The sequence below is a fragment of the Mus caroli genome, chromosome 2 (assembly GCF_900094665.2).
Source record: "Mus caroli chromosome 2, CAROLI_EIJ_v1.1, whole genome shotgun sequence".
Taxonomy (NCBI): Eukaryota; Metazoa; Chordata; class Mammalia; order Rodentia; family Muridae; genus Mus; species Mus caroli.
The window spans coordinates 113,909,521-113,923,280 of NC_034571.1; the positions used below are offsets into that span (position 1 = coordinate 113,909,521).

The 13,760-nt window shown below is 42.8% G+C and overlaps 1 protein-coding gene across 4 annotated transcripts in view; it reads right to left on the reverse strand.

The window, feature by feature from the left end:
• Tgm5 (transglutaminase 5) overlaps positions 1–13,760 on the reverse strand; it is a 39,270-nt gene that overhangs the window by 10,706 nt on the left and 14,804 nt on the right. For 3 of the 4 annotated variants that reach the window (XM_021156274.1, XM_021156276.1, XM_021156275.1), the window contains one exon: positions 13,577–13,754. In XM_021156274.1, coding sequence (XP_021011933.1) covers positions 13,577–13,754 — 178 coding nt within the window. Of the gene's footprint in view, positions 1–13,569; positions 13,755–13,760 lie in introns of all 4 variants that reach the window. The other variant, XM_029474447.1, reaches the window with a different exon arrangement.

Consider the following 13,760-nt stretch of genomic DNA (forward strand, 5'->3'; position numbering starts at 1 on the left):
GTGAGTGGATGGATGGATGGGTGGGTGGGTGGGTGGGTGAGTGGATGGATGGATGGGTGGGTGGGTGAGTGAATGGATGGATGGATGGACGATGCCTAATGATTTCTGATGTGAACACACACTGCCATAATGGCCATGTGCTATACCCAGGCACAGTGAAGGATCTACACTGATACATTCTTGCTTGAACTTATCATGGCCTTTGAGAGGACAGGACTCAAGAAGGGGAGGTGGGCTATTACAGTGAGACAGAATGAAGCCACAGAGGGGCAATAATAGCTTTTCCTCTTCTTCCTCCTTTTCCTCTGACTGAGTAAAATACCACATGTTTGTAGAGGCTTACCACACATTCTGTTATCAATTTAGAAAGTGATTCACACCTTCAGATTGGATATTTTATTGCTTCTAGAATTTAGTTTAGACTCTTTAGGGTTGCCTTAAGTTTACAAGTATGTGTCACCAAGACCAATCTTTACTCTTTGTGATGCTGGAGACAAACCCAGGACTGTTCTCCTCCTCTTCCTGTTGTCTTGCTGGGGATTGAGCTCAGGGCTTCATACACATTAGACAAGTGCCCTGTCACAGAACTGCAGCCCTGGGCCTTCATTTATGGGTCCAAGTCTTGTCCTGTCCTCCTTCTCCTTGCTATGTGACAAGCTTAAGGTATGTGACAAGCTTGAGGTATGTGACAAGCTTGAGGTATGCCATCCTTAAAGCTGAGGAAAACATAGGATCCTAGAGAGGATTGCGTGAGGAAATACTTAGTCCGTGCTTGCCCTCATGGCCAAGCCTACAGGAATGTTGATGTCCTTGGCTAGACAGCCATATCGGGAAGGCTAAAAGACAGTTCAACTATAGATGTTCAGTAATATTGAGGTCTCCACTGAAGGGGTCTGCAACCCTATAGGTGGAACAACAACATGAACTAACCAGTATCCCCCAGAGCTCGTATCTCTAGCTGCATATGTAGCAGAAGATGGCCTAGTCGGCCATCACTGGGAAGAGAAGTCCCTTGGTATTGCAAACTTTATATGCCCCAGTACAGGGGAATGCCAGGGCCAAGAAGCAGGAGTGGGTGGGTAGGGGAGCAGGGTGGAAGGAGGGTATAGGGAACTTTCGGGATAGCATTTGAAATGTACATAAAGAAAATATTTAATAAAAAAAATGAGGTCTCCAAAGAGGCACGAGATTTAAATCAGGAACCCTGGGCAAGGACTTTTAGGACTTTTCTTCCTGTGGAACTAGGGATCAAATCCAGGGTTTTACCCATGCTGGGAAGTGTTCTACCACTAAGCTACAGCCCCNCCNCCTTTTTTTTTTTTTTTTTGGTTGGGGTAGAGAAGTTGGTTTTGAACCAGAATCTCACTCTATATCCCAGGCTGACCTTACTCCTCTAGCTATCCTCCTGCATCAGCCTCCTGAGTGCTGGGATTATAGATGTGAGCCACTATGTTGGCAAGAAGAGTTGCTGATATAGAATATGAAACACAAGACGACATAGCTGAAGCTTAGAGAGGTGAAATCACAAGGAGAGGAGCGTCAGGGTGGGACGTGGACTCGTGTTTTCTTAATCCCTTCCTTGCTCTAACTACAAGCTCCACCCTTGCCATGTCTTTGGGCACCCCAGCCACCTGTGATCTCAGTACGCCTTTCTCTTTGAAGTTTCTCTGACTGCTCTGGGTCATGTTAGCCTCCTACGTTCACTGTCAACAGAATTCCAATCGCCTATACATTTTAGCAACAGATTAAGCTCTCTGTAATTTACCACCTCTATCTTATCTCCTTGACCAGATTACAAATAACCTCAAAGCAAGGCTTCCATCTGATTCTTCGCTTGTGTTTCTTCATTCCTAGCACAATGCTGTGAACAAAACCCATTCTCATTCGCTGTCTGTTAAATTAATTGCCTTCAGCTGGCGAACAAGGTTGCTTACAGACTATCAGTTCTGGCGACTCAGGATCTGAGGTGACATTCCGGAGACTCTTTCAGTGACAAAGTTGTGGGACCTGAATCTCTTACGAAAGGGAGACCACATGGGCATTTATTCATGTGTGCATACACACACATGTCTGTATGCTCAGCAATGGTAATTGGGCAAGGATGGGTAGGGTTTCAGTTAGGAAGGGGCTTCGGAATTCCTGAAGTGTATCCCAGCACACACACTTCTGAGAGCGTCACTTAAAGCCTCTATGCCGTGGTGAAGTGATTACACTTACATGTGATGACCTCGGTCACCTCTTGTCACCTTTTCTTTTCTGTCTGCATGCGCTTACTTTTCCAAAGGTAAAAATATTACTCCCAACCCCTGCCTCACATAGTCCGCTGTCTTTTATAACCACAGTGATTGTACAGCTTTGGCCTTGCAGATAACACTGTCACGAGGTCTTCATCTAACTCGTCCCCTTCGCTGACAATGGGAATGGAAGGAATTCATATTTGTTTCCTTACTTATTGTGGATTTTTGAGTAGCTTTTTTGCTACTTTTTTTTTAATCGTTTGTCCCATTGCTTGCTTTATTACCATGGAGTCCGTTACCTAACTGCCTTCTAAATACTGAGCGTAAGTGATCCTCTCATGTTCACCTCTTAAGTAACTGAAACTGTAGCATGCTTAGCTCTTCATGGCATCAATTAAATGTAAAGGCATGTAATCCAGTTTTTGTTACTACTTCAGCCTTCTATCCTTGCATTAGGGCCACACCCTACCAGATGACTATTTTTATTTTCTTGTTTACTTGTGTGTGTGTGTGTGTTATGTGTCTATATGCATGTAGGTCTGAGTGTACATATGCATGCCTGGAGACATGGGTAGAGTCTAGAAAGAGTGTTGGGTGTCCTCCATCACTCTCTGCTTATTTTTCAAGGCAGGGTCTCTTTCTGAGCCTGAGGATCACATTTCTCAGCCAGGCCCGAAGCTAGCAAGCCCCTGTGACCCTCCTTTCTCAATTTTTGCTCAGATCATGGGTTATAGGCATGTATGGGACACATCTGGCTTCTAAAGTGGGCACTGAGAGTCACACTCTGACTCTTGGGACTACACTAACAGTAGGTACTGTTAACTGCTGCACCATTTCTCCAACTTCCCAAATTATTTTTTTCAAATTTAATAATTTAATTAAAAAAGAATTTATTTTAATTTTTTATGTGCTTTATTGTTTACCTGCATGTATGTATGTGCACAGATATACCACATCTGTGTCTGGTCCCTAAAGAGGCCAGAAGAATACTTTGGATTCCTTGGAACTGGAGTTAAAGATGATTATGATTTAACATATGGGGCTGAGAATCAAACTCTGTAAGAGCATCAAATGCTCTTAAGCCCTGAACTATCTCTCCAGCCCCCAAATTATTTTTTGATAGGAAGAAGATGGACTATTTCAGACTAAATCATGGCCACTGAGCTCCTTCTGCGATTCAGGAAATACAGGTGAACACTATTTATGGGGAAAGCAAACATGAACCTAAGGGCATCACCTTCTAAGAGGCTGAAAACAAAGTGTGGGACCCACATAACATGGATTGTTAGACAGAATGGCAGCCCATGTAAAAGAATCGAGTTGAGCAATAAAAGAGACACCTTCATGGTGAGCACACTCATGTTTGTTCCCTCTGTCCACACAGCAGTCAGTCATCTAGATCAGTACAAAACAGACAGAAACTCCGGCTCCTGTGCATGTGGAAAATCAGAAGTCTGCTTGAGAAGTAGCTGCCTCTTCTCAACTCAGCTGTAGCTCAGGTAGAGCTTAGCATGCATTTTCAGCCTCTAGATTTGATGACAAGCACCAGAAAAGGAACAGCCCTGAGCCCAAGATGTTTAATTTGACACTTAATTTCTGATGACAAAGCAAAGTACAAAGTCACAAGATGACCAACAGTACAGTGAAGCCCTCAGGTGAATACAAAGGTTGGGTATTATCGGAGAATGCCTTAGGGCTTTCAACATATTCAGGAACAAATCTATTCTAGATTAAATAAGACAGAAAAGACACAATAACCAGGTCTAATGTGTAGTTCCATATTATATGCTGTCTTGTGCAAACAAATTGTACAGAAAAAGTTGTACTCCTTCTCCTGCCACCCTGTACATACAAAAGGCAAACCACCATGGCCATGTATCAAGGCCAGCATCAGAACTGGTAAACAGTACTGTTGAGTGACATGGTCCCTGGGTGAATGGCATGACAATGGTGTTCTATCTTTTTGGTCTTCCTTCCCCGAAGACAATCATTTAGCTCAATCATGAGAAAACATCAGACATCCCAACAGGTATATCCTCCAAGCAGCTTCCAGGCTGTAAGGCAGGGAGGATGGACCCAAGCAGCCCCCAGGCGTTCGAGGGATGAGCTCACAGTTCTGGGAAGCAAAGGTGAGGTGCCTAGAGCTTGTGGGGTAGCATAGGACAGAAGAGGGACAGATCTGAAGGGAGTTCTCCCAAGCTCTGCAGTGGAGCCCCTTCAGTGTGGGAACAAAGTTCCAGAAGCCCAGGTGAAGTGACAGAATGGAGGCCGCGTGTTACATGCATCCTTTAGGGTCATGAAGAGTCATGACCTACCAGCACAAACTAGAATAGACATAAAGACTGTTTCTAGAAACAAAACTAAAAGGAAGTCTCCAAAGACTCAAATTGATATGCAAAATCCTTATGGTCTACCACAGCAAAAGCCTTTAATGGATTAAAAAAAAATTCAGTTGAACAATTGTCAGAAGCTATCTAGAAAAGTCTATAGCAAGCAAGTGAGTTTTCTGGAGATGGCTCACCATTTATGTGGCTGTCATGGGTGTGCTCTGAGATTCAGGGTCCTCACAGGCTTTTTCCCAGGATGGCTGCTTGCTGCTGATATGCCTTTCCTGTCACTATTACACTATTACACTATTTAATGATTCCTAGGCATTAGTCCACGCTACTGGGCATGTTTACTGCAGAATCAATATGAAGATGTTCTTTCATGTAGTAGTGCTGTGTGGATGAATTGATGATTTTTGTAATTCCTGGTAATGATTTTATAGAATTCCTAAATTGATACAAGTAATCTCAAGCCTACTACAGAATGAAAGCTGCAAATAGAGCTCTGTAAGCCTTCGTGTGTTATGGGCTAATTGCATTAGGAAAAGAAAGCAGGCTTGGAACAAATTTATGATGGAGGAAAACATTCCTTCTAGGTTAGGAATGTTACTATCTGGTAACCAAAGGTCATAAACTGGGAGTGGGCAATTTATCATAGGTTCAAAGACAGAAAATAAATGATGGACTAGTTTATCTATACAAGGCTTCAAAATAATGAGACACAAGGCAGATGATTTTTCTCTTGACAAAACTGTGCTAACTTATGACATAAGAATTATTGTTTTAAACTTATAATGAACTTATGGAGCTAAATGGTGGGCCATCTGCAGATAATGAATGTTTAGTCAGATACTAGTCTAATTTTTAAAGACATGTAAACAATTCTGCTTCTTAAGCCTTAGTAACGCATGACATGAATTACTGCCTTAAACTTACTATGAACTTAGGGAATATAAAACTGCTTTTAAAACCATGTGATCAACTGTCCTGAGAAGGTATAACAACTAAGAACTGTAATAAAGAGTGGTGGAGTCCCTTTCTTTCAGCTTCATCCAGCATGTGTGTTGTCTGTGTGCCTGATTTTCTTTGTTTCTTTTCTTTTCTTTTCCTTTCTTTTTCTCTCTGGCTCATAAAGAGTTAATGAACTCTGAGCTTCTTGCCCAGCCAGAAAGGGGTTCCTGAGTTAAAGAGAAAAAAACCCAAGTAACTAACTCCTGCCCCACCCCGCTCCATCCCCAATCAGCAGGAGTCAATTGCCAGAGGCCAACATCTTTTGGTCCCAAAAAGCAAGAAAGAGATAAATTGCCAGAAGCCAGCAGGTTTTGGTCCATGAATTACAAGAGAGAGTTAAATTGCCAGAAGTCATCAGCTTTTGACCCTGATCTCTGACACCACCCTCCCTGCTTTCCCCCAGGCACCCTAATGCCAAGCTGGACCTTGGTAAACAACATAATTCAATGACCAGTGTCTGTTCAAAATTACAAAGCAAATAGAAAGATACAGTCTATAACTACGAAGAGTATGGATCAATAGAGAGAAATCCAGAAACAATAGATGATGGGATTAGCAGCCAAAGGTCTAAAAAAGTAATTTAAATAGTATGCCTATGCTTAAGAGAAGACAGAGAAAACATGGACACAATGAAGAGAACCAGAAGTTAGAGGAGAAGGCCATTTCTAAAGATAAAAAATACATGTGACACAAAACCCACATTGAATAAAAACTGTACATGGATGGGGTCTGGAGACACAGCTCAGTGGTGAAGAACACCTGCTGCTCTTGAAGAGGATCTAGGTTCAGTTTCCAGCACCCACATGGAGGCTTATCACCATCACAGTTCAGTTTTAAGGAATCTGATACCCTTTTTTTGACTTCTGCAGGAACCAGGCATGCACATGGCACACAAACATACCTACAGGCAAAACACTCATACACATAAAATAAAATAAAATCTAAAAAAAAATAAGAAAAAATTTCATATTGATAATAATACACTTTTGTATCTCACTTTAGTGAGAACACTTTCCACTACAGTGGTACATATCAAACATATTAAAATGTTTTGTGGATAGGAACTCAGCGTGAGTTATTGTATAAAAGGAAAAAAGAGAGGCTGGAAGCAGACCAACTATGACAATACTGTCAAGTAGGGAATGTGACCAATTGCAACCCTAAATACTTAAGAAACAGAGAAAGAAAACAAGGCAGAGGAAGAGTGATAGGGAGGATATGGAATTGAACTTTGGGACATGGATGGAGAGATCTTTAAACAAGACCCAGCTAAATCACTGGAGCCCAAGATGCAAAGAATAGAACAGTATCCCAGTTATGACAGCTAATGCTTGTGTAAAGCTGTGTGCCATACAGCTTTCCAAATCAGTGTCATGTGTTAACCAACAATGCTATGAAGGCACATTCCATACAATTTCTGTGTTCATAAATCAATGGAAAACAACAGTAGATAAGTGTTCCAGCCAGGGTATTGTGCAAGTCCAGTCTATGATCAAAGAAAGGTCGGGGAGAAATGAAGCACGAAGCCCGTGGATAAGGTTCCCTCTTGGAGATTCAGAATTCCATAAAAAGAGTGAGAACAGAGGTTGTTTTGAGATTGGCTCCTGGCATGAACTTTCATGAATAAGTGCTGTTTAGATGAATTAATGATTTTATAAAATTCCTGATTTGATTCAAATAATTTTAGGAAGAAAGTTTTAAGAGATGGTTTCAGTTGTTTTGCCAGAAAGATATAATAAAGTTAGGAAAAAGAACAGAAAAGATTGGCTTTGGTTTAAATTTTAGTGCATGCTTGTATAAAAATAGAAAAGATTATGTGCTCATTTTACCTTCTTATTTTAAAAAAACTTGAATATTTCTAGAGCTTAGAATCATTTTTTTTCTATAAGGAATTGAAGTTTTTAGCTTTTTTACTGTATGGATGCTCCTTTAACTACAACATTTATTTAATACCACAAGAAAATTTAAATTGGGGCTGGTGAGATGGCTCAGTGGGTAAGAGCACCCGACTGCTCTTCCAAAGGTCCGGAGTTCAAATCCCAGCAACCACATGGTGGCTCACAACCATCTGTAACGAGATCTGACTCCCTCTTCTGGAGTGTCTGAAGACAGCTACAGTGTACTTACATATACTCAATAAATAAATCTTTAAAAAAAAAAGAAAGAAAGAAAATTTAAATTGTGAGGACCTTTCCAGGGCTTAGGGCAACTGTGGCAAGTAAAATAAATAAACAAATAAGGAAAGAGATAAAAAGAATAGAATGTCCCCACTCCTCACGGATTAGTAAGTATAGGCTGCATAATAAAGAATACAGTGGGGTTTTATAAATTGCACTAAGGAGAGAATGAGGCTTGGGACAAATCTGTGATGAAGGAAAAACATTCATTCTAGGTCAGATCCAAGGATGAAGCCACAAGTGTGCACTACGATACAGCAAGGCCACGTGAAACTGTGGCTTTTAACTTATACTGAGCTTATAGAATAAAACACTGCTTTGAACTTACTACTGTCAACCTTCTGTAACTCCCCTTTTGTGTAACATTTTATCTATGAGATAATTTTCTAAGAACTTTTGTCTAAGAAGGTCTAAGAAGGCCAGAGAGAAGGAAGAAAGTGTGACATCTGGGGCTCTGCCCCATCCACCCACCAAATGTACGTGTGTGGCTTGGGGAGCTCTGCCCCACCCACCAAATGTATATATGTCTGTTATTTAAGTATGTGTGCACACTTGTGGAGTTGATGACACAGGTGGTCAGGCCCACTCAGTGTGTGTGCGTGCATGTGCCTGTGTAAAAAATTGTAATTCTTTTCCTTTCTTTTCTCTCTGGTTCACAAAGTGTTAATGAGTCCAAGCCTCTTGCCTGGCCATGAGAGCTCCTTGAGTGAAAGAGAAAGGAAACCAGCACTTACTAAAGCACAAATAGTAAGAGAGTCACAGAGGAAGAAACCACAGCTTATTAAAGCATAAACAATAATATTGTAAGGCCAGGGATTGTCAGTCTTTAGCCTCCATTGATGCTGCATCCGCCCAGTGCCATTTCCTTAAAGGCACAGGCAGGTCCCAGCATGAAATGATGATGAGGTACTGTGTGGAGACCACTACACAGTTAAGTTAGAATGTGTCTTAAACAGTGTGGAGCTGGGAGCGGTTCAAACACTGAAAATAGAACACGCTACTGCAAGTATTTTCAAGGTAGAATCCAGTCAATGAAAACCGCACAAGTGTAGTTGCTATGGTTGGAGAGTCCTCAGCCACATCTCTCACATTGGTTCCTGCCTGGTGTTCTCACTGTGGCATCCGAGGATGAGAGTGTCATTTTATACAGGAAAGGATAAACCCCTCAGACCAGTTGCCTCTTAGTGTCTTTATGCCCGGGACTGCTGCTTCCCTACTAATTGGTATGGAATAAAGCAGGCAAGCCTATTTCCAGGATGCCTGGATTTTCCTCAAGCAACTTTCTTAACTCATATCCTACAGTTCACCTTTGTCAAATGTACAATTCATTGGTTTGTGCTATTTGGACGAATTGTGCAACAATTCCAACTATTTAATGCTAGGACGTTTTCATTATCACTTCAGAAAGAGAGCCTGCTGAAGCTAGGCATAGTGGCATGGATGTAAGCCCAGCTCTTGGGAGGCTGAGGAAGGAGGAGAAGGATGAGTGTGAGGAATCCCTGAGCTACAGAGTGAGTCCCAAAAGCAACAATAACAGCATAAAACAAAACATGTCTACTCACGAGCAGACATTCTTGGTTACTCTGTGGTCCTCCGTCCTAAGCAGCCATGGATGAATGTTCTTTGTCTGCATCTGCCTGTTCAAGGTATGTCCTGTGTATGCAACCATAGAGCTATCTGACTTCTGGGGGGCATTTTCAGACAGCAGAACTCCACTGTCTCTGGTCCCTCTGGTCCCCTACTACAGTGCAAGGCATCTAGGCTACTTCTCAGACCCCACTCAAAGTCTCCAGTTTTTTTTTTTTTTTCTAGAATTGAAGCCATAAAGGAAAGAGCCCAATGCTCTAGAGCTCTCTGGAAGCTGGCCCTGAGCACAGAGGGAGGGTCAGGAATTTCTCTCTAATTACCAAGCAACCACCCACAAATGGATGCCAAAGGAAACTTGCAGGAAAAAAAAAAAAAAAACCAAACCCATCAATACCTTTGTTAAACACAAAGCCTCCTTTTGTGATTTTTCTACAGGCAATTAAAGTCATTATCTTTGATAGGCAAAAAGACAACAGTGGGCAGGGGAGGGGGCTGTAGAGGGGAGAGTACACTCTTTTGAGTTGTACTATCCATTAAGTTAGGGCTACAAGCATGCAAAACTAAGATTCTGTCAGGGAGCTACACTCCCAGTTTAAGATTGTACGTTTTAAAAGACCTACCATGATAGAATACACCTTTAATCCCAGCACTTGAGAGGCAGAGACAAGCATATCTCCTTGTGTTCGAGGCCAGCCTGGTGTACATAGCAAGCCTGCTCCAGGACAGCCTGAGTTACACAGGGACACCCTGTCTCAAGCAAAACAAAAGAATGTATGTCTGACAATTTAAAAGTCACGTGGTCTCAGTAAGCTTCATCTGCGAGACAGCTGAGATGCTATCTATGTCACAGGATCAGAAACAATGAAAGGTGTCCCACGTGAGTGGGAAGCACATCAGGCACTAGGCAAATGGCAGCTGCTGGCCAGTGCCGCCTGTGAGTTAGACCGTGGCCTACATTGAAAGCAGACTGGAAGGGGAGACGAGTTTTTCCACTCCATCTGTCTGGTGCATGGAGAGGATGAAAGAACCATAAAACCATCCAGGGATCAACCAAGACACCCTTAGCTAATACTGAACACTCACTCTAGCAAGACATTGTCCCTGTGTCAACTCACACAAGTCCTTTCAATAATGCTTGGCAGATAAAGAAAGTGTCACTTTTGGGCAAATGGACAGAGTTGAAAATAAAGTAGCCTCAGAAAGACAAATATTGTATGGCTTCTCTTAGCTTTCTCTTCTTACACATAGAACTTAATACAGATGCCTGAATGTGCATGCACACACACACATACAACATACACACACACAAACACACAACAGGAAAACAGAAAGTTGACCATTGCGGAAGAGAAAAATGGTGGCAGGAAAACCAGGACAGGTGAGGAGAGCAAAAATGGTTAAGGACATACCATATATTGTGCATCAAATATATACAAATAAAATTTAAAATGAATAAATAAATAGCAGCAGTCAGTGGAAAGACGAGATGAAATGGATGAAGCATTCTGGGCCTCTCACATGATAATTTGCATAACTAATTTCTAAAATAACATGAAACCCCTTCAATGGAGAACAAGCCTAAAGCTTCATTTCCTCACCAAATATCTTAGGAGGCCTAGGCACAAGTGACTTACCTGAAGTTACTTAGATAGTTGATAGCAGTGTTAGTATTTATACTCATGATTCATGCATATCAACTTCTGTGGTTTCAGTTGCCCCCAGTCAGCCACAGGATGATAGTATTAAATGGAAATTGCAGAAATAAACATGTCTTGGCTTTTAAACCCTGCATTGTTTTGAGCAGCATGATGACCTCTCAGCTGTCCTCCCAACAACATGATTCATCTCTCTGTCCAGAGAGTCCTTTGCTGTGTACACCACCTGCCTGCTAGTCACCTGGGCTATCAGATCTCTGCCATGCTACTGCAGTTCTGGGCTCGAGTAGCCCTCATTTTATTTAATAATTGCCCAAAGTTCAAGAGTAATAATGCTGACAAATTTATTATAGGGTAATGTTATAACTATCCTGAGTTACTTCAGTTATTGTTACTGATTTCTTGCTGTGCCTAATTAATAAACTAAACTTTATCATAGGTGTGTATGTTTGAGAAAACACAGAGTATATATAAATAGGCTTTGGTCCTAGGAGGGTGACAGGCTTGTCTGGAGGGTCTTGGAATGTGTTTTCTATGGATAAAGGGACTGCAGAAAGCCCAAGGAGTCTGTCCCTGGAGTACACATACTTTACTGTTACTCTCCTTTGGTAAGGTTTTAACACAGTACTTGGCACTCTGTTAAAATGCCCATCATCACTATAACAGTTATGGAACAAATAATAATTGCCTAAGACATGAGTTGGCAGCTACATTGGCATAATTACTTTGGCTAAACCCTTATCTTTTACTTTGGTGAGGAACCACAGTGTCTGGGACTTTTCCATCTTTGTGTCCAAGAATAGCTGGAATACAGTATCTAGCACAGAAGGACTCCACTGTGTGTTGTTGGGTGAGTAGATTAGCCTTGGGGGCTAATATATTTACTGACATATGACAAGGTGGCCCTGTAAGGGAAAGCTGGCCGTTCTATAGCTGGAGTGGACACATTTGATTATTGCCCAACTCTTTGTTGGCAAGGTCACTCCAGTGACCTTCCAAGGCCAAGATCCTCATAGACACTTTAATTGCCCTGCTGTCATTGTGTAACCTCCATTCACCATTTCCATCTATTTCATCATTTATTCCAGACAGCCACTCCCAAACCCAGCTCTCTTCTCTACGCACAAACTCAGTTTTTCCACACTGGAAGTTTTCCCTTTTCTCTTACACAAGATCCATTCTGCCCTTCCATTGCGCGTGTGGTGTGTGTGTGTAGCTCATTCTGTCTGTGAGCCAGGCTGGCCTAGAACTCCTTATATAGCCCAGGCTGTACTTGAATATAGAATGATCTCCTCCTGCGTCATCCTGAGTGTTGGGATTGGAGTTTTGGGTCACCCTGCCCAGTTTTCTGCCCAGGCAGACTTGCATCTGCCTTCTGGGTGATTCATATTCCCACATCACCCTAAACTCATCTTTTGACATCAAAGCTGTTGGATTATTTATGTCTTCTCACGGGGCCATCAGAGCATCCATCAGGATCTGCAGCAGCAGAACAGGCAGACACTAGCTAAGGGCCGCAGCAGTGGCCTACTCTGATGAGGCTGTCACACTCGGTCAGTGTCAAAAGAGATCTCCTCATGCCCTAGGACTGAGGCCTGATGTTGCACATTCAGCAGCCTCTCTGGCCTTCACACTCTGTCCCAAGTCTGGTCTGGCATTCGTGGCTGTCACGGGGAATTTCTATGTAAAAGGCCTAAACCTTCAATAAACACCAAGTTACTGCAGCTCTGGATTCCCTTCCTCTTCCTAGCGTCCTGTGAGTGAAAGCCGGACATGGTCCCTCTCCCTAGTTAGCAGGAATGATGACTGAGACCAACTCAGGGACATGGGCTTGCATAACAAGAAAATGAGAGTGGGCAGAGTGAGGGTGGGGACCACAAGAAGGAGAGTGGCCTGGGTAAGGCAGGAGGCTCCTCTCACCACCTCCTTCATGGGACACATTTCCAGATGTCGCTTCTTTTAAAATTCCCTCCCCATCTATTTCTACGTTGCCATCTTGCCACACACAAACCTGTGCCCTTCTGTCTTCCTTCTGCACACTTATTCTTTTAGCTTCTCTGTCTATGTGATCGCCAGTACCTAGTAAAAATTCATCTTCCATTTCCCCTTGTCCTCGAACCCCCTGTGCTGAGTCAGACTGCTAATTCCTTCCCTTTGAGCTTGGAGCAACTCCAGAGTCTCAGTCATTCTACTTGGGTGGCCTCTTTCCAGCCCTAAGGTCCGATGCTCATCTCCCTTCTGTGTCCATGTCTTCATTTAAGCCAGAAACAGCATAATTTTGTCTTTGGGCTACGGAATCAATTATCATTTCATCTCATTCCCATTCTTATGGGAACATTTTGTTGGGCTGCATGAGCTCAGAGGGGAGGGTGATGAGTCTTGATGTGTGATTTCTATTTCAGAACCACACACTGTCTGAAATAAGTCCAAACGGGTGAGCTCAGTGATGAGACAGTTTTGCAGGAAACAGCTGCCTTCAAAATGTCCCTGGTGGGAAACGGGAGCCTGAGACAAGAGTGGTTCCGAGGGCTCCTACCCAGCTAGCTGCTCTAGCTTCCCCTGGGGCCCGTCTCACCTCCTACCTGTGCACATGACAGCAGCAAAGACCCAGCATTGCCCATAGCGCACTGGTTGGCAGCCTGTGGCATGCCACTGCTTAAGGATGGCCACGCTGCCAGTCCATTCTGCGGGGTTGATGCCGTCCACATAATTCTCACTCCAGTTGCCATTGAGCACTCCACTGTCATCATTGCTGTTTATCTAAGG